Source organism: Mus caroli, chromosome 2 (assembly GCF_900094665.2).
Source record: "Mus caroli chromosome 2, CAROLI_EIJ_v1.1, whole genome shotgun sequence".
Classification (NCBI taxonomy): Eukaryota; Metazoa; Chordata; class Mammalia; order Rodentia; family Muridae; genus Mus; species Mus caroli.
Genome location: NC_034571.1, coordinates 104,203,231 through 104,226,280, shown reverse-complemented (window position 1 = coordinate 104,226,280; position 23,050 = coordinate 104,203,231). Strand labels below are relative to the sequence as shown.

At 34.0% G+C, this 23,050-nt stretch overlaps 1 protein-coding gene across 1 annotated transcript in view; it reads left to right on the top strand.

Moving 5' to 3' along the window:
* LOC110306817 overlaps positions 1-23,050 on the top strand; it is an 85,015-nt gene that overhangs the window by 2,446 nt on the left and 59,519 nt on the right. Inside the window, exons 4-17 of the mRNA XM_021178941.1 lie at positions 471-541; positions 2,342-2,435; positions 3,095-3,123; positions 3,207-3,288; positions 5,733-5,803; positions 6,924-7,011; positions 11,327-11,355; positions 11,445-11,514; positions 13,947-14,017; positions 15,384-15,474; positions 19,918-19,946; positions 20,036-20,114; positions 21,165-21,235; positions 22,402-22,480. Coding sequence (XP_021034600.1) covers positions 471-541; positions 2,342-2,435; positions 3,095-3,123; positions 3,207-3,288; positions 5,733-5,803; positions 6,924-7,011; positions 11,327-11,355; positions 11,445-11,514; positions 13,947-14,017; positions 15,384-15,474; positions 19,918-19,946; positions 20,036-20,114; positions 21,165-21,235; positions 22,402-22,480 — 954 coding nt within the window. The remainder of the gene's footprint in view (positions 1-470; positions 542-2,341; positions 2,436-3,094; positions 3,124-3,206; positions 3,289-5,732; positions 5,804-6,923; positions 7,012-11,326; positions 11,356-11,444; positions 11,515-13,946; positions 14,018-15,383; positions 15,475-19,917; positions 19,947-20,035; positions 20,115-21,164; positions 21,236-22,401; positions 22,481-23,050) is intronic.

The following is a 23,050-nucleotide window of genomic DNA, read 5'->3' as shown; positions in this document are numbered from 1 at the left end:
CCACACGATCTGTGTTCTAATCTGTAGTCTACTCATTTCTATGCTGCTCATCATTCATTACTTCTAGTGTTTAATGATAATTCATATAATAAAATATCTTGAACCATGTTCCCCCATCTTTTCCTAACCTGTGGGATAAAGACGACATTTCACAAAATATAAAATATATTCTAGAATACCTACCCCAACACTAGCTCCATGTTCTTGTGTTTGTTCAGTTAATAGTTTTGTACTCATTTGTGTCTTAAATGACCTTCTAGACATTTTGCTTTTATATGTATTTACTAGTGTGCATTCGGCATTTTCACATGCAACTCATATCCTCAACTAGTGAATTCAAATCTCCTTTAAAACTTACTTATGATAACAAGTAATTTTAAACTTCTTTTTCTGTGATGATAAAGATTCTAATTTTAACAATGTTGTGTCAGATTTGTTTTAACCACATAAACATTGATTTCTTTCAACAGATGTAGTAGACTTAAAACTGGAAACAGAGAACCAGGATTATCCTGATAGTCGAGAAAATATTCAGTCATCTGTATGTAATGAATTATTTCAACTTAAAAAAAAAACAATGTAACGTTGGTTAAATAAAATATTTTAGACATACATTCAGAATAAGAAGCCCAAAGTTTGAAATCTAATTTTTAAAATTTCTTATTTGGGGGATTATAATGTCAATTTATCACCTCCCCCTTTCCTCTCCTATCTCCAAACCCTCCCAGATACCCTCCTTGTCTTTCAAAAATATGGGTAGCTTCTATTTAGATGAGTTGTCAGAAACCTTGAATTTTCTTAAGAATAAGCAGTACCTCATAACTAAGTTTTCTCTGGGAATTTCTTTCAAACTTTTTTCTTACTATTCAGCATGTTTCCCTTACTTCATACTTGTTCTGTTAAAAAAAAATCAGAGGAAAAAGTCATTACTAAACCCTTGGAAACATTAGCAACATTGTACAATTATCATTTTTTTGTTGCAAACAATACCTTAAATACCTATTTTTTTATTTCAGTTAATGAAATCAGCTGATATCTCTAATGTACTATGCAATCATAAAAGTTAATATTAGAACATATTAGGTCCTTTCCTAACACAGATCCATGGTATAGATACTCCATACTCTTTAAGTTTGTTTTACAGAATTGTTAGCCTGCATATCCCATGGAATGCAGTACTTTATTCTCAAGTCCTGAGAAAGACACCTTAATCCTTTGCTATCAGATAACTTTTCACCATCATTAACATCAAAACTGAGGACAAGAGTCACAACCAGATTGCCCTATTTCCTCTTCCTTGACTATTCGTCTGTTACTGAGCATTTAGAAAGTAGGAGCAGTAAAACAGTGTTTAGCAGATGAGGCAGCACATGCTGTGCTTTAATAAAATAACCTGTAATCAGACCAGATACATGATTACATACTGCACACAAATAGTCAAGTTGTGTTTCTTTAATGGTGGGGACATATGGGAAAAAGACAGCTTTGAAAATCCAGAGAGTAGCATTGTGGGTAAAGAGGAGGGGAATCATTTCTGTTTATCATCTATATCTTTCTAATACCAAGTGGGTGAGGAAACAAGAATTCAGAGAAACAAGTCCTGCACTTTTATTATTATTATAAACTATAGGGAAAAGGATGTGAATAAGCACCTGGAACAATTCAGATAATGTGTGGAGCCTCTGGTCCCCTTCTTATTAAGGCTTGTGATTACTTTACTTTCCTAATTCTGTTCTTCCTGCCCTTTCCAGATTCTCTTCCTAGAACTCCCATATCCTCAGCACCCCTTCTCAACTTGATAGTCTTTTTGTTTATTACTGTTAAATACATATGCAAGTAGATATATGTATGCGCAAATCGAGAAGTGTAACCTGCTGGGTGCATTTTTGTTGTTGGTTATATACGATTTCAGAGCTGACTAATTTGTATTAAATAACTAATAAGGATTCATCCCTGGGTAAGGCTAATTCTCCCTCTCCCAGGGATCATTAGTTGCTTAGTTCTTTGTCTAGGGGCAGGGACCAGAGAACCCTTAAATTTTAACATGTTTTTTTGCTACTGACAATCCAATACTGGATCGGGTATTTCTAGAAGAGACTGTTTCACAGGCTTCACGGTATTATGGGTCTTACACTCTTTCTAATCTCTCTTTTGTAAGGTTTAATAAGCTATAGGTGTAGGAGCTATGATGTAGATTGATCAATTGGTGTAGGCCTTCCCATTGTCCATTGATCTCTACCAACTTCAAAGAAAATTTTGAAACCATTCTTTTAGAATAGAAAATTGATTTAAAGATATTAGAAATATTAATTGAACTCACCATGGATATTGATTTTACCAGAACACCATTACATCTCTTCAGTCTAAGTGCACTCCTCATTTATCAGTTGGAATATCTTCAAGATCCACGAGTCTTCTAACTGAAGGAGAGAAAGGTTGGAAATATACACAATAAGCAAATAATTTGAGATGCTTAAAACTAGGGTAAAATATTTTATACTATAAATATATATTATAAATATAATCAAAAGTGATTCAATGAATAAAATATATTTGTTAGTAATAAATTACGTTTCTTTTGTTTCAATAATAGTTTTAGGAGAGTTTCAAGATGAGAGCTGAATTATAAGTACATGGTAAAGTATCCCTGACTTGAGATTCAAGAAACAAAGATGTGGAAAGAAGATAAGGAATGAAGTTGAAAGTGGTAGAGAGGGTGGGTTGCAGGGCAGGCTTATGGGGCAGGCAGATAGAGTGTAAGATGAAAAAATAACTTACTTAGGCAAGAGAGATAGACCATGAGCTAGCCAGATGGAAAAATGCCTGAGAGGTAGAAGGAAAAATAACTGTTCTTCTTGTCCTCATCAGTTCTAGAAAGGCGGAGAACACTAAAGAGCTGTGTGTAAGCAGAGAGACTCTTTCACACTTAAAGAAGATGGCCATAAACATCTTGGTCAGCCATGCGTGTCATAGATTAATGTCATATATAGCACTACCTCTTTCTAGATATTGGCACTTAAGCCAAAACTAGAATGACAAGTAAAAGTTTGTAATTGTGGGTATTAACAGATAATTCATTTTGTCTCCTTTTTAGATTTCCATAAGAAAAATCCTTATTGGAAGGTAAAAATGTGATATTTTATCTTTGATGATTAAGTTTGAAATGTATGCAGTGTAGAAGACTGATCAAATATTTTAATTTAAAGCCTACCCAGTATCTGCCTGGAAGTAAAGCTCTAGCTTCATCAGAAGTATCAATGCTGAAGCACAAACAAGAATTCCCACCAGGTAACTTGTACAACATGATTGTCTTTGAACAGCTAGTTTACGATACTTGAGGATTTTGTATGAGCTACACAGGAGCTTGGGAAGTTACTCATGCCTCTGCTGATTCAGCATGGGTTGCTGAACCAGGCAGGTGGATTCCATTCTGACTGGCCTTACCTACAGAATGAGCTGACAAGGGATAAAAGTTCCCAGAATCTTCAGCTCGAGCTCAGGACCCAGAATACAGGCCAGAATCGATACTGGGAAAGACGCACAGGTGTATAGGGCGTTCCAAACCTCAGAGGGTAAGCTTCAAACACAGTCAGAATGCCTTAGGCTGACACAGGCATGACATTACTCAACTCTGAGAAGAAGACTTAAGATAGACTTATAGGCATAATTGCCACTTGCAAAGAGGCAAGGAGTATCTCAGTACTACTAAATTTTACTTCACTATGCATTGCAAACACCACCACTTGAGTTCTAATTTTTTTGTTTTCCCCCTCTTATTAAAAATATTTTTTCTCATGTAACATACCTGATTACATTTCCTGTTCCATCTACTCCTCTCAGTTTCTCTCAATCCTGCTCCCATCCAAATCTCCTTCTTTTCTGTTATTAGGAAAGGTGGGTCCCTTAAGAGATAACAACCAAACATAACAAAATTAAATGTCATAAGATAAAGAAAAAACATTATATTGAAGTTGGACAAGGCACATTGACAGACGAATGAGATCCCCAAGTGAAGGCACAAGAAAGTACATTTAAAATATATTTTAAAGTACAGGGCCTTTTGCGCGAAACTTATATTCTCTAAAAATGAAATAAATTTCATCATATTTGTTGAAGACATTTCAGAAAAGAATTATCAATTCTTGAAGAAATGTTAGTGAATCTCTGTAACATTCATAGATGGAAATGAAAAGCTCTAGTGAATTTAAAAAAAAAGAAAACAAACAAACAAAAAATCTTGCTCAGTTAAGAGTTCCACAACAACCTGAGTGTAGTGACAGCATAGAGAAACCAAGGAATTCAAATTTATGTTTATAATCACTCAATTATTTTTCTACTCTTCTCACTTTTGCTGTAAATATACTTTAATCATTCTGCAAGTCCAAAATTACACTATTTTATACATATTTATATTCTAAATAATTTCTTTGTCTTTTCTGTATGCCACTCATAATCATTGTCACATTTAGGTGGATCTCAGTTTCAGAGTTGAATGTGACAACCTTCTCAACTTTCAAAAGATTTACATGAAATGTCCCTATAGAAATGATGTCTCCCAAATGGCCCATCTTAAAGTCGTGATTGATCTGCATGGTTGTTTTAGGCATCAAGCAAAGTGGTGCCCCTCATGAGTTCAGTTTCACAGATATACACAATTATATGGTATTCCTATTTTCCAGTGAGTATCCTCCCATGATTTTCTAGTCTCCTTATGCTAATCTTCGTTGATACAAAAATTCCTCTTATTTTTTCTCATATTGTCAATGTGCTTCTATACTTTTCTTACATCTAAATCTCTCTTCTCCGTTTATAGGCTGCTTACACTTTCATGTCTCTTACATAATCATGCACATATTTATATTCATATACAATTTTAAATACAGTTTCTTCATATAAGAAAGATGTGTGTTGCTCTTTTTGGTTTTGTTTTATCTACTTTATTCTACTTGCTTTAAATAAACATTATTTTAAACATTATTCTATTTGTCTTAATCTACTTTTAAAAAATTATCTTTAATCTTCTTTTCAAACCTGTCATTATCCCTCTTCTGGTCCGCCCTCTGAGAGTTCCTCATCCCATTCTTCCTCCCCCATCTCCAAGATGATGTCCCCACCCTATACCTCTATCCTACCAGGCCTCCTCACTACTCGGGGCCTCAAGGCTCTCCAGGGTTAGGTGTATCTTCTTCTCTCACTGAGGCCAGACCCAGCAGTTCTCTGCTGCATATGTGTCTGGGGCTTCATTCAGTTGGTGTATGCTGCCTGGTTGGTGGCTCAGTGTCTGAGAGATCTAGAGGGTCTAGGTTAGTTGAGACTGCTTCTTCTAGCCTTTTCATAATTCAATCACAGTGGTCTCTGGCTTCTGACTATGGGTTGAGTGTAAGTATCTGCTTCTCACTCTTTGAGTCCTTATTTTATAGTTATGTTTCTGAACATGCTTATATTGTTATGTCAAACATTAATATGTTTATGAATGTTTGTTAAATGCTTATGAGTGGTGTGGAAAATTTTATGATCTCAATAAAGTTTGCAAGTTGTTGTTAATTGCATATACTTAGTATATCAGTAAAGATGCAGTTCAATATTGAGATCAATTGAACTTTAAATAAGAAAATAAAAATTAATTCTCATAATGAGAAATTTTAAATAGTTTTCATATATGAGTGTAAAGATTCCTGGTTTAGAAATGATGCATTGTTTTGTTATAACAATACAACTATTTACTTCAACAGAAGGATACTTGCAAATGAAAACAGAGGAAAGTCAGAAAAATCTTGACAGGAATGAAATCATGCACTCATCTGTACGTAATTTAAATTTAAATTTCTACTTCAATAGTTTATCTGACACCAATGGGAGGGGAGGCCCTTGGTCCTGTGATGACTCAATGCCCCATTGTAGTGGAATGCCAAGGCGCTGAGGTGGGAGTCAGGGCATAGATGGGAGGAAATCCTCATAGAAGCAGAGAGAGGAGTGATAGGATAGGGGTGTGTGGAGGGGAAACAGGGAAAAGGGATAGCATTTGAAATGTAAATAAATAAAATATCCAATAAAAGAATGGAAAAAAAGCCAAAAACCAAAACAAACTAAAAAAAACACCACCACCACCAACAACAACAAAAGAGTGTATCACAGGCTAAGTAAAATCTTCTATATATGTACTTAGAACAGGTAATCCAAAGTATACTATTTAGCTTTAAAGATATTAATTAATTAGAAATTTATATTTCTCTTATAATGTATATTAGCTCATACTTAAAATTGAACCTTATTTTCTTTTACTATCTATCATATTTCCCTTCCTTTATACTTCTTCTACTATACAAACTTAATAAAAAAGTCTTTGGTATCAGTGAACACTTGAAAATATGATCAATGTTGCAACTTTCACTTTCAAATTTATTTTTTATTTCACCAAGGGCAATCGGCTCATATCCTTGAAGTGAAAGCACTATTCATCAATGCTGGTTAATAATAGGACCTATTGGGTATTGTACTAGTACCAGATGCATGGTATTGTTATTGGGTACTATCTGAGTTTGTATTTTTTAGACACTACGTAGTTCAATGAATTACAAACAAAATGAATTTTTCTGTTGTCAAATTTGCATCTTTAAATATCTTCAAATTAGTATAGAGGATATATAATTGTCCTCTTTGTTTGATGGAATAAATTCCCCCTCCCAAAGTCCTGGACATAAATTTATTTCTTCCTGCCTTTTAACTGTTGGGTGTACATTATGTTTTGAGAATGGAGTTTAAATGACTTAGAAGGTGTGATATTATGATTTTAAATTTATAAAGAAGATTGGAAAACATGCTTTTTTAATTTCAAAAATATTTTAGAATAGGAAATTAATTTATTTTATATCAAAGTAATTGGAATGATTGATACAATTCATGGTTTGTATTGACTTTACCAGAATGCTGTTATACAGCCGAACCAAATTCTTCATTTACAAATAGGACTAGCACTGAGACCCACGGATCTTCTGAATGAAGGAAAAAAAGGTTAGACATTATACTTAAGTAAATAATTTTAAATTTTGTTAAAATCAAGTCAAAATATTTTAAATTTAAAATATATTAAACAAATAAAACCAAGCGTTTATGGTTTAAAAAAAGTTACATATCACATGAAGTTACAATTATATCTTAAATTGAATATTTTATATGAAAGCAGAATTTTAACTAAATCATAAAATAGTCTTCCTTTTTTTCATTGTTTTAAACTTAGAGTTTCTACTGTTGTGATGAACAGGGTAGCCAAAAGCAGCATAGGGAGGAAAAGTTCTTAGTGTTTGTTTTTTGTTTTTTATTGTTGTTGTTGATGATGAAGATGATATCTTTTCCTCACATTTCCATACAACATTGTATCATCAAAAGAAATTAGGGCAGGAACTTGAAAATAGCAGTGAACCAGAGACAGGAGCTGATAGAGGCCAGGGGCTGCAGGGAGTACTGCTTACTGGCTTGCTCCTCATGATTTGCTCAATCTGCTTTCTTATAGAACCAGAACCACCAGCCCAGGGATGACACCACCCACAATAGCCTAGGCCTTCCCTCATCAATCATAATTAGAAGATGCCCTACAAGCTTGCTTCAGTGTGTTCATATGGAGGCAATTTCTGAAATAAGATTCTTTACTTTTGACTAGCCTGTGTTGACATTAAAACCAACTGGCACACTCATTAACATTTATTTTGATTAAAGAAGCATGAGTTCAGAATTAATACAAATCATAATCTTTTGTTTGGGGATGCTTCATTTGGCATATATATAAGTAAACATTTTGTCAAGGGAAGCCAAAGCAGGAACTCAATTTGAGTAAGACCCTAGAGGCAGGACCTGATGCAGAGGCCATGGAGGAGTATTGCTTGCTAGCTTGCTCCTCATGGCTTGCTCAGTTTGCTTTCTTATAGAATTAAGGACCACTCGCCTAGAAGCCACACACCATCCACAATGGGCTTCCTATCCATCACTAATTAAAGAAATACCGTACTTTTCTATAGCAGATCTCAAAGAGGCAGTTTCTCAATTTAGATTCCCTTCTCTCAGTTGACTGTAGCTTGTGATAAGTTTTCATGATGCTAGCTAACATAAAGCACACTTAAATAAGGAGAATCTAATGGTTCAACTCTTAAAGTCCAGGCCCATAAGCAAAGCAAATGTAAAATGTTCGACAAAATAAATTCCTGTTTTCTTGTCACAGACAGGAAACAAACAAACAAACAAACAAACAAACAACTAAAAGTACAGTTTGAGGCAAATCAGATTACAATAAAATCTAATTTGTCAAAAAATACATTCAGTACTACAATTGCCATGTGGTAGAAACCAATGTTCATTTCTGGTATCAGTTGAAAATCAAGAGCATAACCAAGGGAAATAGCAGTAGTCTGAGTGTTTTAGAAGTCCCTTTGTGAGCTCTGATAACAGGGCCAGAAGGCCCTCCAAACTATACTCTATGTGAATGAATTCTTCTTGATGACTAGCTTTCAATGTATGAGAAGGGGCCATGCAAGTTTCTACAGGAGGGAAGCTGCTAGCACTCATTCGTAGCTGTAATGTTTATTATGAGCCACAACAATTACCAGGCTAGCCCTAAGGGTGCAGTAATGGCATACAATAGTTTAATGCCATGCATGTGTTACACGTTTGATAGTGTCACATAGATCAAACTGACAGTATCATGTGGGCATGAGAAATTATCAGGAATATAATTAGAAGATTATATACCTATTTGTGTCATGTCCTTTTAAGCTATTAGGGTTTTAAATGTTCCTCTTTATTAAAGATCCAAAACCTATTTCATTATTTCTCTCTCTTTAGCTTTCCTAACTATATTATATTAAAATACTTTTATTACTTCTTTGAAATATACATTGGAATGTGACTGTCTTCCATCACCACCCAAATCCACCCCCACATATCTAAGCCACCCATTCTTTTATTTCAGTCTTACTTTCATTTATATATTTTTTTGTTAACTCCATCTGTTTTTAGCAGGGCTGCCTGTGTACTCTTGGGTGTTTGACCATCCAATGCAGTGCATTAGACCTACCATGGGCTATAATCTTACGTAACTTTTCTTCTCTGAGCAGCTATCAATTACCAGTAGCTTCTCAGGTAAAGGTGGAAGTTCTTGCCTGTACCTCTTCCATTCTAGTATTTTGTGTGACTGGGGCTTGTACAGATCTGATGCATGCTATTACAACCACTGTGAGTTAATATATAACTGCCTTAATATACGTTAAGAATGCCATTTACCAGTAGCAATCTACCTCTTCTGCCCTTCGTACTCTTAATTTTTAACTTATGTTTTAATTTGTGTTTTAGTTACATGTATATCTGTATGAGGACATGAGGTTCCAAAGACTGGAATAATAGGTAGTTGTGAGCTGACAGGTGGGTGCTGGGAATTGAACCTAGGTCCTCTGGAAGAATATCCAATGCTACCTTTCTACTCTTTCAATTCTACATGATCTCCTTTTACAATTATCCCCTGGCCTTAAGTGTGTGTGTGTGGGAGGGGGGGTGTGTGATATAGATGTCCCTTTAAAAGATGTGTATTCCACACAGACACATTTAATGCACATATTAAGCAGATATGTGTCTCTGTATTAGTCACCATCTACTGAACAAAGAAGTTTCTCTGAAATTTGAGGAGTGCATTTATCAATGGTGTATAATTATTAGAAGTGTTTAACTAATATTTTTGCATTAAATGTTCTGATTACATTTCTTCCTTTCCTAAATTTCCTAGATCCTTCCCAATTCCCTATTCACCTAAATCCATATCCTTTCATTTTTTTTAAATGCACACAGATATAGAAATGATTAAAATAAAATGAAATAGAAACAAGCAAGTCAAAATAGGATGAAGCAAATAAACTATCAGGAGACAAAGATCCAAAGAAAAAGCACAAGAAACAGATATAAACAGACACTTAGTTGCACACACAGCAACCCAGTAAATATGCACCACCAGTTTATATATATATATATATTTTATATTAAGAGAGAGAGAGAATACAAAAGACCTGTGGGAGAAAATAAAAAAAAATAAAACTTATTCCCAGACAAAGAATTATGAAACAAGGATGTCCAAAGTACCACTGAAGTCATTTTGTTTGGCTCTCTACTGCTGGATTCAGGGCCTGCTAAGATAAGTGCGATTATCTACCCAGTGAGACTTCATTAGTGAAAACTAATTTTTATTTCAGACCTTCATCAATCAGAGATAGCTTCTGAGTTAGGGATGGGAGCTTGTGCCTAAACCCAGAGTGGTCCAGACTCACTGACATCCCATCCATGCTGCCACAGGCTCTGTGCACTTAAAAGGCCTCTTGCTTTTAACCTTCTTTTTGCCTTTTACAAGCTTTATCCCTCCTCTCCCTCAGCCTTCCCTGAAATATGATGAGAGGGATTTGATGGAGATATTCACCTTTTAAAATTATGCCCCAAAGCAGAGTAATAATGATAGGTCCTCCCCTAGATCTCATGACACCGGTTTTACAAAATTTCAATAGAAAATATATAGGTAAAAACCAACATGTATGTGGTAATTATTTCTAATTTCTAATATATGTGACTAATAGGTCATGTTCAATTATTTCAATCTTGATTTGTTAAATGTGTTAAAATGTTATATTTTTTTAAGTTGGTATATTTCCTATGAACTACTTACTGAAGAATTCACATGTGTAACCGAGAGATAAAAGATGAAACAAAGTCTTACTGTATCCAGAATATGTGTTTATAAAGTAATATTTAAAACTAAATTATTCTGTGTATAAATATTCAACTGCTCTGCCTGTCCAAATTCCTTAATGGGAAATTGTTCATGCCTTTCATGTACTTTTGTGAACATTCCATGTTTCTTGAATTTCAATAAAATATGAAAATATTTGGAGTATATTGATGTGAATGCCCCTGAATTGTTTTATTAATGATATACTGTGATGCTTGCTGCTATTAGGATTACCAATGGCAATACCATCCTAATTCCCAGTTTCATCCTCCTTGGATTGGTTCATTGAAACTATAAACCTCACAATGCTACATTTGCACTTATTTATGTTTATTTAGCTAAGAATTTTCTTCAATGACGTTATTTAAACTAATGTGTAGCCTTATTTAAGTGAATATGAACTACACTGACATAGCAAACTAGAACACAATGCCCAAAGTGAAAGTCTCCAAATTCCACTAACCGTTCCCAAAGCTAAATTGGATGATAGTTTAGCATTGCTATAGTAGGTGAAATTCTGACTGATTTAAGAATATTGATATGTAACTGATGCCATGTCTTTTTTTTTTATAGGCTTTTGTGTTAACTATTCTGAACAAAAGGTAATGATTTTATACTTTTGCTTCGATCATTAAGTTTATAAAGTATGACACATAATCTTTATTTACTACCATTTTTATAACACCAACAGTCTTCCATTGAAGAGAACTATGTTCCAACTAAAGAGTCAGCAGTAAAGTGTGGACAAGAATTCCCAGCAGGTAAATTGTGTGAGGTTGTTTCCTTTGGAATAACTACTTAAAACTTTCAAAATTCTCATGCTTACAGACTTCTCATGTCTAAGGCTTGCCTCCCTCCACAAATGACTAGAAATTGATAGAGATTATCCAAATATCATTTTCATATCATTTAACAAAATAAGTGGTTACATATTAGTATTAATTTTAGGTATTATAATTAATTATTTTCATTTCTATGGATCAGCCTACCCATGTTTCCACTTTGGATGCCCAAATGTCTTGCAGGTGATCTTAGTTTAGTAAGGAACAATATACATTTTATGAAGTTTAAAAGTGCTTACTCGAGATATTATGTGGTAGTCTAACTGTACCTGAAGCATGTGACTCTTTTGTGGTCAGGAGTCTTGAGGGATCCTCTATGCAAGTAACTTGTGTATTTAGTTATATTTGTGTTTTAAGTTCACTTGATAATGCATTCTGTGAGTTAACTTCTATCCTTGAGTTGTGCTCTATTTTGTAGTCTGATACACTGTACCCCTCCGACCCCTGTTCATTCACTGTATCTGGTGTTTAGGATAATTTTATCTGATAAAATACAGTGAACTGCATTCTCCTGTCATTTTCTAACCTGCAGAAGGAATCTATTTCACAGAGTAGCCAGTGACTTACACTTATTAGCTCCACCAAATTATTATCTTCTTGCTTGTTCATTTGATTTCCATATTTCTGTGTAATATTTTCTCTTTCAATTGATTGTTAGTAATGATTTGTCATTTAGTTTATATTCTTATTTAGCAGTCAAGGCTAGAAATTATCTTGAGGGCTTTCAATATGCTATTCATATCTTCAGCCATTAAACCAAAATTTGCTGTAATATTTAATTTCTCTATGATCCAATGAAACATAAAAAATATGTGTTAATAAAGACTTTTAAATGGATTCCTTCAGCATAGATGCATGAGAAAAGAAATGATAGTCTGAACACATGAAACTTATCCATTCTGTGAAGTATAGTAGCATCCTATTTGATAATGTAATGACATCATGTGATCACAAAGGACCTCAATTTACATTTACAGTCATTAATTGTCATTTTTCTGTATTGTTTTCTAATTAAGTTCTAGGATATATTTTTACCATTCTCTGAACTAAAGATCACATAATTGTTAGCTTTATCTAATTTGCAATTATGTCTCACTCTTTTCCACATGCCACTCATAGTCAATACCATCCCCACATTAGAGAGAGCCGTGCAAATCACCAACCCTCCCATTGGCTATTGTCTATGGCTTAGTTATTTATGAAAATATCCTCAAATGAATGACTTTTGTCAAGTAATCAATGCTTTAGTCATTGATTCTCTTTAACTGATTGTTTTAGGCATCAAAAATTAGTGTCTATCATTATGGTAGTTTTATGAACATTTAATATTATTTATTTTTCTTATTCTCTGTGTTAGCTTGGAAGTGTACAATTCCTTCATGATTTGTTTTTGTTGTTGTTGTTGTTCTGTTTTTGCCATTTTCTATGACTTGATTATGTGTGCTTAACTCTGCCCTATCTGATGTAGATTTCCAGACTGATTTTCTACCCACCTAATATTTCTGTCTCCCTTGCTCCTACATTTTGACTTCTTTCTGTCTTTACTGTAATTCATAATATCTTACACAATTCCAATTTCTCTAAAAATTCCATCCATGTCACATCTTTTTATACTTTTTTTAAATTTGGGGTTTAGAGATGAACATAATAGAATCTGTAATTGACTACTGACTTTGTGACTTTAAGACATTTTACACAAAATTGAAATAAAACAATTATCTTCAGTCTAGTCGGCAAACCTATAATTGAGTAATTCACACTGTAGGTTGTAATTAATCATAAAATGTCAACAACATTGTAAAGAGCAAAATATATTGTTCTAGGAGAGAAAGGCACAATAAAACCTTGACACTAGCCTAAAGGAGAAATAGTTTATTTCAAATTTTCACTATGTAAAGCAATATATTAAATAATCACATGGAAGTTATAACATGTTCAGTGAATGATATGTAAAGGGTTGACAGAAGTTCAGCAAAGACAGCTTTTTTTCCGTAGAGAAATTTACAGTTAGAAACATATAAAATAGAACGTGATTTCTTGTAAATTTTCAATTGTGTTTTTGAAGATGTTTATGTTAGACACATTAATATGTGAATACATATTTAATATGTTTATACTCGAAGGAGAAAACTTTCATATTACAAAAATACACATCTTGAAGTTCTTGGTAATTCCATTTTGTACATACGTTAAATACCTCTTGTAAGAATGAACTTAAACTTTAAAATAATGAAACAAAAATTTAGTTTCCATAAATCTTAATTGTTGTATCATTATAAAGACTCATTCATACTTTAGAAATGCTACTTTTTGTTTTCTTGAATTAAATAAATATTTGCTTATTTCAATAGAAGCAGACTGGAAAATAAAAACAGAGGATTTTCAGGAAAATCTTGATGACAATGAAAGTATCCGATCATCTGTATGTAAACTTAAATTTGAATTTCTGCTTTTAATATTTGCTTTACAAACAGTACAGCGCAGGCTAAGATAAATGTTTTTCTAAACATGCATTTGGAGAGAATAGTTCATTGCTTAAACTTTGAGTTTTAAACATTTACATATTGAAATTTTAAAAATTTCCTTGAATCTATATTAGCACATAATTAAATTTTTTGAATTATTATTATACCAATATTTTCTCCCTATATTCTTCTGTTATAAAATCAAAGAGAATAGTTTGTTTGTTACTACTTAGCCATTGAAAATATGAACACTAGTCATTGAGTCCCCATTGATATGCTCCAAACAATCATTTCATAATTTATTCTAATATTGGGCTTGGGGAAATGTGTCAAATAACCAAATTACACTGCAAAAAGTTAGTTGACATTAATATATGTTCTATCTTGTCCTAATATAGGTACACTATTTGTATTTGCCAAAAACTGATAGGTGGAGTATCATATGGAAAGAGAGTAAATTGTGCTGGAGTTCCCCCTAAGCCCATTTTCATTCCCCTTATCAATAGTTTCTCACCATTTTTTTTTTCATCAAAGCAGAGACAGAAGTTACATCAAGAATGGTTTTCTTCCATTGTCTTCTGCTATTTCTTAGTATCTTAGAAGTATTTTAGATGTGACAACTAGTGAGATTACAGTGATCCACTTGAATAAAATAGTGAAGTAATTTTAAAATCAGATTAAGTTCACATACAAATAAGACTAATTTGTGGCCCTGGAGAAGTCCTCTTTTATAGTGGGAATCTGAGTAAGATGATGGTTTTAAATTCATGGAAAAACTTTCAGAAGTGTCAGTGTGCCTACCTTGGAAATAATTCAGCAGCAGCATGGGTAAAGAGAAGAGCAAGCCACCTCTGATTATAATTTAAGTTGTTAGAAACCGAGATTGGAAAGGAGACTGGGACTCAGATAATCAAACTTCATGAATGTTTATTCCTGTAAGTGGAAGGAGGTATACTATTATACAGAGAGTTAATTCAAATACCTACTGAAATATGCTCTCAAGTCCTTTTCATTAACTTTTGCAATTTAGAAAAATTGGAAAAACTATAATATATCTAGAATTTCCATTCTATTATTTAAAACAAATGCACAAAATTTTATTATTTTGTCATTTTATTCAATCAATTTATAACAATAACAAAAAGGAGGCCATGTTTTTAAGAGGGAAAAATGAAGAGAGGTATATGGACAGTGTTGGAAGAAAGAAAAGTAAAATTATATTAATATATTTTAATTAAAATTTAAATAAAAAATAGTTCTGTACTTATTCACAAAGTGATTATATTTTCATATGGAATTCACTGTTGTTCTTGATTTTACCAGAATTCTTTTAAGTGTCTTCAACCGAGGCCTAGTCCTTATTTGTCATTAGAATTAACTCAAAGGTCACAGACTCTTCTAAATGGAGAGAAAGGTATGAATTATATAAAATCACTAAGCAATATCAAATATTGTTTAAAATAAGAGCAAGCAATGTACTATTATTAGCTATTACTATTATAGTCTTGCTTTAAGAAATAAGAATGTAGTATGTTGTAACACATTATGTTATCATTAATTTTCAATATTATGTAAATTGTCCCTGATAAAAATTGAATTATAAGAATAGATACTATTCTTTTGTCTGTTTGTCCAAACTCTGCACCACCTCCACTTTCTTCCTCACAGATTTCTACCCCACCTCCACTCTCCCTTCTCCTCTGGGTGGGTGGGTCCCCTCTGGGTATTCCCCCATATCTTCCCACCCCCCAAACCTGGCTCTTCAAGCCTTTGCAGGTTTAGGCTTATCCTTTCCCACTGATGCCAGACAAGGAAGCACTGTTGGAGAATGGATAGCATACTCAGGCTATATCTTTAAGAAAAGCCTGTGCTCCAGTTGTTGGGATACACACATAGAGACTGAGCTGCAGGTCTGCTACATATGTGTCAGGACCTTGGTCCAGGCCCATGTGCTCTTTAGTTGGTGGCTCAGTCTCTGAGAGTTCTGAGGGTTCACATTATTTGACTCTGTTGGTCTTCCTGTGCAGTCCCAACCCCCTTCAGGATTTTAAATCTTTCACTTAATTCTTCCATAAGAGTCCCTGTCCAATATTTGGTTGTGGAGTTTCTGCATCTGATTCAGTCAGTTGCTGCATAGAGACTCAAAATAGAATGCAAATAGATCAATATTTATAATTCTGCACAAAACTGAAGTCCAAGTGGATCAAGGATCTCAACATAAAACCAGATACACTAAATCTAGCAAAAGAGAAAGTGGGAAATACCATTGGTACAGAGGACAATTTCCTGAAAAATACAGCAATGACTCAGGCTCTAAGAGTAACAATTGATAAATGGGACCTGATGAAACTGAAAAGCTTCTGTAAGGCAAAGAAGCTGTCATTAGGACAAAATGGCAGCTATAGATTGGGAAAAGATCTTCACTAACCCTCCATTCAACAGAGGGATAATATCCAAGATATATAAAGAATTCCAGAAGTTAGACTCCAACAAACCAAATAACCTAATAAAATGGGGAACAAAGAGAATTTTCAACAGGGGAATCTTGAAAGGGTGAGAAACATTTAAGCATCCTTAGACATCAGGGAAATAAAAATCAAAACAACTCTGATATTCTACCTTACATCAATCAGAATAAAAAAAAACTCAAGTGACCACACATGCTGGCAAGGAGAATGAAAAAGGGAAACACTTTTCCATTGCTGGTGGGATCACAAGGTTGTACATCCACTCTGGAAATCAGTCTGACAGTTTCTCAGAAAATTGGAAACTATTCTACCTAAAGACCCAGCTGTACCACTCCTGGGCATATACACAAATGATGCTCCAGCATACCACTAAGACACATGCTTCATTATGTTTATAGTAGCTCTATTCATAATAGCCAGAAACTGGAAACAACCCAGCTGTCAATCAACTGCAGAGTGGATACAAAAAAAAATGTGCTTCATTCAAACAATGGAATACTATTTATTGATCTATTAAAAACAAGGACATCATGAATTTGCAGGCAAAGGGATGGGACTCGAAAATACTATCCTGAGTAAGGTAACTCAGACCCAAAAGGACATGCATGTTATATACTTGATGATAAATGTCTATTACCCATAAAGTACAGCATACCCATGATACTCCCCACTAAACAAGATGCTAAACAAGAAGGAACGCCAAAGTAAGAATGCTTTAATATCATTTAGACAGGCAAATAAGACAATAGTAGGAGGCAGAGGAAGGGAGAGAACTGTGTAGGAGAGAGTATGGGAAGAGTAATGAATGTGTCAGGATCATGTCTGGGGAAGAGATGAAGGGCCAGAGGGCCAGAGGGCTAGAGAATGAATGGAAATCTGCAGCTTCCTAAGTGTAAATGGATGGGGGAATTTCTAGGAATTCCCAGAGACCTGGGATGGGGGAGGCTCCCAGGAGTCAATGTGAGTTACCTTAGCCAAGATGTCAAACAGTTGGGACATGGAACCTGAAAAGGCCACCTCCTGTAGCCAGACAGGACCCCCAGTGGAAGGACAAGGACATTAAACTTTTGATCCAAAATATGTCCTGTCTAACAAAAATGCAAGGACAAAGCTGTATCAGAGGCTGAAAGAATGACAAAACCAATAATTTGCCCAACTTGTGACACATCCCTAGGGCAAGCACCAATCTCTAACACTATTAAGGATACTCTGTTATGCTTGCAGATAATAGCCTAGCATAACTGTCCTCTGATACTATTCTTTTTTTTAATTGAAAATAGATCCTGACCACAGTTTCTCCTCCTCCTATTCCTCCCAGATCTCCTAAAACTCCTTCTCCCTCAAACCCACTCCCTCTCTATTTCTTCATCATAAAAGAGAAGGCTTCCAAGAGATAACAGTCAAATAGAACTAAACAAGATACAATGAGCAAGGCAAAAGTCCCCATATTGAAGCTAGATAAGTCAACATAGTAGGAGGAGAAGAGTCTCAAGAGCAGGCAAAAGAGTCATAGACAGTTCCACAAAAGTACCAAACACAGCACATATGTAGAAGACCTGGTGCAGACCCATATAGGCCCCATGCTTGCTCTTCCGTCTTTGTGAACCCATTTGCTATACTCATATAAGAGGTTTCCTCCAGCATTAGATGGGAGTGGTACAGAGACACATAGCTGAACATTATACATAGGGAGAGTATAAATCATAGGATTGGATGACTCCATCATTCCCTGCTCTCAGGCATGAAGGAGCCCGGTAGAAGACTGGGAAGAAAATCATAGTAGTCAGATGTATAGAGGATATGAGAAGAAGATGGCCCATCAAACAACTAAATATATACTATTTTTAAAAAAGAATTTCAAGATTTATTTGGAAAGGAGATGGAAATAAAGATTTAAATGATAGGAGGGGTAGAAAGGAAATGATATAAGACAAGTACTTAAAGTGGAAGATATGAGGGTGACTTTTTAAAGAAAAAAAAGCAAGCTTTGACATGGGGAGGGATATGTTGTGTACTAATAGTATGGAAACAAAATGCAGAGACTGGGGTCAGAGTGATATTCTTCTCATCTTTATTCGTAGAAATGAATGGAAGTCTACAGTCTAGGTCTTAAGAGATTTCAAACGAAACATTTAGTGATAGTCATAAACATCTCTGTCAGCCATACATGCCATGGTTTACTGTCATGAAAGGTGATGCTCTTTCCAAGGCACTGTCATTTTGGTTAAAATAAGAACACCCAGAAGTGGAGAGAACTGATTGGTTCTGTCATCAGCAGATTACAAATCTGTATAATAGCTCCTTTGGCTGTTAGATTGGAGGACTCAGGCAAATGATCGTCTAGGCGCTACAACATCAGGGTGTATTATAGGAATGTGGATGCAGCCTACATGCTGACAAGAAATGCTCAAATTTTGTGAACCCAGTATTATGGGCTTTGGTAATAGTTTAATTTCTGATTCATCAGCCTTGAAGTCTGAATTCTTAGATGTTAGTAGGTGATGCAGACATTGTTGGTGCTACATTCAAGCTCAGAGGCCATTTAGGATCCAGTTGTTGACTATCAAAATGTGCCTTGGTAAAATGTTATTCTGATTCCATGGTTCTGAGTTACTGATTTCTAACTTGTTACATTTGTGACAAATGTAAATGTGGGCTACATTTAGCTTTGATGGTATTATTTTTGTACCAAAACATATTTTGTAGTTTAGGTTCACATAGCTCCCTAAAACTGCTTTCTAAGAATCCACATTTATATATTTTAGATTAAATAGAATACAGTCCTCACCATTACCCTGCTCATGCTTGTATAAGTAGTAGTTTGTGCTCTGTTATTTTATGAGTGAATGTCCAAGCTGATTAATTAAGCCCATATATTTTATGATAAATGATTTGTGCCTGTTACTATACTTTTGTTGCTTGCCAACTTTCAGTCTAATGTAAAATGCACGGAAACTTCTTACCATATATTGTTTTGAATGCGTTTAAATTTCTTCTTTGGAGGCACATGGTGGTATATTGTACTACTAGTTTGGTAGTTAGGATGACATTCCAAGTATATGATTTCATCTGGCACTCAAGAATAAATTCTGTAATTGTAATTACAAACATTGAATTAGTATATATGACTTTTGTCCTTAGTTTGGCTTTTGAGATAACATTCTTAATTTGCATAACTTTAATGTAAATTTACAGCATATTTTTGATTTTCTTTCAAGTGGCTAACCCTTATTTTTGTGACACAGACAGATGGAAAATGACATAAAAGTTTACTGACACTCTACAAAATATCTCAAGCTAAATTCCAGGTTGATTGCCATGCTGCTTCTGAATAAAGCTCTCACCCTATTGAGATATTAACATATAATTGATTGTATGTTTCTACTTAGGTCCACATAAAAAGCATCCTGAAGGGAAGGTAATAATTTTATATTTTATCATGGCTTATCATCGCAACATGTGTCAAACAGAAAATTCAATAAATATCCTGTTTCAAAACTCAACCAGAAAACTCCATCAACTGAAAGAGAAGATTCTCTTCCACTTGAGTCATCAGTGTGGGAACCGGAACTGGAACACCCATCAGGTAATTCCGTAAAACTTAGTTTCCTGGAGCAGCTGTTTTAAAACTTGAGGTGATGATAGTGCTTTCATCTCTAAAACTTTTATTTCGCAAACCATATGAAAAATTAGGACATAAATGATCAAAACACCATTTTATCATCATAATTTCAAAATAATTTGATCTCTTAAAATTAAAAAGATAACATTGTTACTATAACTAAAATACTTGAACATTTTGTGTGTGTGCAAGTAAATTCATATTCCCTTTTTGGAAGCATGCTTTTAATAAATTATTGTCTGGGTTACTTATGGAAAGATCACACATTTGAGTGTTTTAAAATGTATATGACATTTGTGTCGTAGTTTATACCTGTATTCCGATACCAGCCTCCTGGGATGCTAAGCGAATGATTCTTTCCCAGTCAGAAGTTTTGAGTGACATTGTGTTATATAAAGGATCTTTGTATGAGGAATATGTATATTACATATGGAAATTCATACTATCAGTTGTCTCCATGTGTTTTGTGTTCTAATTTCTAGTCTTGCAAATTGGCTGCCTCTAATTTTCATTGTCTCTTTTATGTGCTAGAAATTCATATATAGCAATAAAATGAAGCATTTTTCTTGCCTTTCTATAACCTATAGAGGAAAGCCCACGTTTAATAAATTTTCCTATTACTTTTAGAAATATTGGCTACCAGCACCAGATTTATATTCTTATATTTGATCAGTTAAGTTTTGTGTATTTTTGTTTTATAGTATTCTTTCCTGTTTATTTTAAAATCCATTAATAATATGGGTTTTTTTTAAAGCCTGTCTGTGTAGATGAACTTGTGATATACCTTTCTACTTAGGCATGGAATGCTTTATTATGTGAGCTGTGCATGGAATTTCTTATTACTTGTATGTATTTTGTACATCAGTAAATATTAAAGATAACTGAGCTTTAAACTAAGAAAATTATTATGTAAGTTTCATAATATCTTTTTCATCTTTGCTTTCACATACTCCTAGTTTAGAAATGTTATTCCTAGTTTATTTTAATTATAAAAATATTGCTTACTTTCAACAGAAGTGGACACACAAATGAAAGCAGATGACAACCTTAAAAATCTTGATGGAAGTGAGAGTTTTCAGTCATCTGTATGTACTATTAAATTTGAATTTCCATTTTTACATAAATTTTTATAACCAATGAGCCATAAACTTAACTGAAATTTTCTAGATATTCATTATCATGAATAGTAAAAAAGTTTAAAATTTGATGTTAAAGCATTTTGCTAGTTAGAAATATTGAATTTTCTTAAAATCTATGTCGTCTCAGTGCTGAATTTCTCTAGTAGTTGTTCCCAACAATTTTCCATATAACTCCTCTTGTGTCCTTTCTTTTTTCCTTCCCATATTGTAAAATCACAAAGAATATTACTAGAACATTACTAAATATTTCTAAGACACAGAGAACATTTCAGCCATCTCCTTGCTCTGCTTTTGACAGGTATTGCAGGCATATATTTTTATTTTTCTAAATAGTAGATAAAACCAAAATAATACTGATACATGCTCACATTAGAAAATAGTTTATCTGGCTGCAACTAAACCCCACCACATAGATATCTGACAAAGCATTTGTACTTTGTGGGGAAATGTTTGGAGATGGATCTTGTGGAAGATGAGTGATCCGTGTTTGAGGTATCATCCAAGGCATTTAATTCATTTAAGGTTGAAGAGTTTTTCAGAAAATGTTGCCATCAAATCATCCAAAGAAGTCAGTCAAGCTCTGTTATTTTCCTTTGCCTTGATTAATTTTTCACATATGGAATATCTATGCAGTGACAGGGAGAAAGGGAATATGCATTTTAGATATAGCCAATGCTTTTCTTTGATAAAATAACCAAGTAATCAGAAAACACATACTAAAGGATCAAGGCAAATAATACAGAAGCTGTAGCATTATTGAACACTGTTAAACACTATTGAAGTTTTCTAATATAAAGGGGAAAAGAAAGAATAAAAATTCAGAAAACTTTTGAATATGATAGTGAAGTGTTCAATATGTGAGGAAAGGGTTGGGTATCATCATGGGCAAAGAAAAGAGAAATAATGTGTTTATAGTTTAAATGTTTATAATCCCAGATGGATGAAGCAGTGGGAATTCTGAGAACCAAGCCCATTAACAACACACTTAAAACAGAACTTCAGAAATGTGTTCTGATTTCTTAATTATAAGAAGATAATGCTTTCATAAGAAATAAATGTACTCCATGATTGGATAGTTCCATGAAACTAACAGCTAATATTTGTTCTACCAGGATACCATGCCAGATCTTCCACTGTGCCACATACCACCTTCATCAATACCCATGGATCTGCTAAATGAAGGAGAAAAAGGTGAAGGTCATATCATGAGCAAGTCATTTCAAGGAGTTGTTATTAAATCAGAGGGAGTAATATATTTTACTGGACCAAAAAGTTGCATATGAAATGTATAGCAAGTAGTGTAACTTATTAGGTTGTAATATAACATGGATCATGCGCTGGTTCTCAGTTTTAAATTGAGAGTGTCAAAGAGAAGGCCCGACTAACTATATGGTAGAGTGTCTGTTAATGGCCAGTCCTGAAGAATAAGCTAGTGGTGTAGAACCATGATGGTAAGGAAGGGAAAAGGTTATTATTCTTTTTGTCTTCACCAATTTTAGAAAGACATGAATCAGAGGACTGTGTCTTAGCATAGCTTCTCTTATTTATAATAGATTATCAAAAATATCTGTCAGCTAAACATACTCCAAATTTAATGATGCATACAATGTTGCCCCTTCCAAAATACCGAATATAAACCAAGATGAGAACATCAGATAGAAGCAAGGAAGGATATGGAATGTCAAAAGCATTTTAATTTCATGAGGCTACATTTATTAATTTTGGAGATTAGGGTCTGTGCTATTGGGTACCTATTCTAAA